Here is a 2783-nt window from a genome sequence, read left to right on the forward strand (position 1 = left end):
ATCAGCCTTTTAATCCAACCCTCTGTTATCTCGCCATCACACTCTATAAAGGATTTGGTAGGCTTAAAGTTTGGTTGAGAAAGTTTCCACCACGTCTAAACCCTTTTCGTGTTATTTTCCTCCTTATCCATTATGTCCCGGTCGTGTGCTGTGTCGCCTTTCATTGTTCAGGACCAAGAAGCTGTCAGGCTCATCGTCTCTCACACACAGAGTGATTTAGAAGCAAGAAGTGTGATAATGACTGTGTTTTTTTTTTTTGTTCGGATAATATTTTGGTCTCCCTGAGGTCGATTTATTATACATTTCGATATAGACAAACAGACAGACAGACAGACAGACAGAGAGAGAGAGAAATAATCAAAACTGTGATGGTTTTAAGTCAATATTCGTGAAGGCCAAATCATATACGCCAAAAAGAGCGATTAAGCGATAGAGGCTGGGCGTGGACCGGTCTAGCTTAGTGTTGAATGTGTGTAGGTCAGCAGGACACGGGGCAACCTTCCCAGCCTGTGTCCACTTGACCTCGCCTCGACGACCTCACCAGCCATATATAAGACTCCAGCTTCACCTTCTCCCAACACACAAGTACTCACAACTTGACAACATGAAGACTGTGAGTTGGTCAGATGTGAAGCTGTAGAACTGACGATAGTGTTTAACTACTCAGAGAATTCACTTATAATGTCCTGGTGATAATATTCTTGGAACATTTAAGTTATATAGACATTATCTGTTCCAGGCTGTGATCCTCGCTGTGGTTGCTGTGGCACTGGCCGACAAACTGGCCCCCGTCCCCCTGCCCGTCGCCATCCTCCGCAGCCAACAGGTCAACCCCGACGAGTTCGGTGCCCACAGCTCCGACTTTGAGGCAGAGAACGGCATCCAGTTCCAGTTTTCTGGGTCTCAGGGAGCCACAGGAGGCTCCAACATGATCGGCTCTTGGAGGTGAGTCAGTTCATCACTTGGCAGAGTTTGTAAACCTGAATTTAGTTGATATTGTTCTTGTTTATATTACCTAAGTGTGGTCCCCTACACACAGTTTGGCTGGTGACCTAAGAAAAAAGTTGAAAAATAAGTGTTTAGCCATACAGTATCTCATCACGTACATAAAGAAACTGAGGCGTCTCTCTTTATATCTTTATATGTCGTTCACCAGCCAGATGGCAATAGTCGAAACAGCTAACAGGTGAGCCACGAACTCAGTGTACAAGGAGTAGTACTGTACTGTATTGACGTCTATACACGAGCATTAATAATCGCCTCCCTTTATTGATAAAAGTCTTACTACACATTACCACTACTGATGATATTTTGATATTTAATGATAATATCTGTTCTCAGCTACCTCCAGGAGGACGGCAGTGTAGCGTCAGTCCAGTTCGTGGCTGACGAGAACGGTTTCCAGCCCCAGTCCGACCTGCTGCCCGTGGCCCCCGCCTTCCCCCACCCCATCCCCCAGTTCGTCCTCGACCAGATCGCCTTCGCTGAAGAAGAGAATAAACGCAAGGCTGAAGAGGACAATTAGAAGTGTCTAGAAAAAATCTGTCCCTGTATCTGAACTCTCCTAACTCTTAAATTTTTCTAAAGAATGATGTAATGAAGCATTTGTCAGTGATGTCTGATTAATGACATTATTTATATTTTAATTTATGAATAAATGTCTTGTTGATTGTAAATAAAAATCCTAGGAATCAAAAGAATTATTTTTATTCAGCACAAGAGACCAAAAACAAATAAACTTACAATGATTTTTAGCTGATAAATTTTTTTTTTCCGGTGCGTTAAAAGGGATTGTGTAAAAAATGACAGAGTGAGAATGAGCACATGATTCTTTTCTATAGTATACACACACACACACACACACACACACACATACACACACACACACACACACACACACACACCGACACACACACACACTCTCTCTCTCTCTCTCTCTCTCCTTTAGTCTACAGTTCCAGACTTTTATAAGACCACAACTTCCAATTTCTACATAAATACTTACTAAGGAAACACATATTTTGTACAAACATTTTCAGATCCAACAACAAGAAGACTATACGACACCCAGAGTTCACACCTTTAGTAGCTGCTCAGTATCACGGTTGATCCTGTAACTCAGTGTATCACGGTTGATCCTGTAACTCAGTGTATCACGGTTGGTCCTGTAACTCAGTGTATCACGGTTGGTCCTGTCACTCAGTGTATCACGGTTGGTCCTGTAACTCAGTGTATCACGGTTGGTCCTGTAACTCAGTGTATCACGGTTGGTCCTGTAACTCAGTGTATCACGGTTGGTCCTGTAACTCAGTGTATCACGGTTGGTCCTGTAACTCAGTGTATCACGGTTGGTCCTGTAACTCAGTGTATCACGGTTGGTCCTGTAACTCAGTGTATCACGGTTGGTCCTGTAACTCAGTGTATCACGGTTGGTCCTGTAACTCAGTGTATCACGGTTGGTGTATCACTTGGTCTGTAACTCAGTGTATCACGGTTGGTCCTGTAACTCAGTGTATTAGCTGCAGCTATGATAAATAAAGATAGTTAATTCATGGTTAATAAGGTGAAGGTTCTATGTAGTGTGTGTGTGTGTGTGTGTGTGTGTATGTGTGTGTGCGTGTGTGTAGAAGGAGCTAGAAGATAACACACGCACAAGGACACTCTATATAACCCGACAGAGGAAGAGATGACCGGATGACAACACGCCCGTATAAAAGGTTTTTGCCTCAAAATACAAATTAAAATGTTTTGAATTAATAAAATGTAAATGTTATACAACACAG

General features: G+C 42.7%; 1 protein-coding gene across 1 annotated transcript; it reads left to right on the top strand.

The window, feature by feature from the left end:
- Nucleotides 1–546: 546 nt before the first annotated feature.
- Nucleotides 547–1697, top strand: LOC121855601 (cuticle protein AMP4-like). Its single transcript, XM_042350652.1, has 3 exons — nt 547–613; nt 740–945; nt 1342–1697. The coding sequence occupies exons 1-3, from the start codon at nt 605–607 to the stop codon at nt 1523–1525; spliced, it is 399 nt and encodes a 132-aa protein (XP_042206586.1). The 5' UTR covers nt 547–604; the 3' UTR covers nt 1526–1697.
- Nucleotides 1698–2783: the final 1086 nt, after the last annotated feature.

This window comes from Homarus americanus, unplaced genomic scaffold (assembly GCF_018991925.1).
Source record: "Homarus americanus isolate GMGI-L3 unplaced genomic scaffold, GMGI_Hamer_2.0 scaffold1024, whole genome shotgun sequence".
NCBI lineage: Eukaryota > Metazoa > Arthropoda > Malacostraca > Decapoda > Nephropidae > Homarus > Homarus americanus.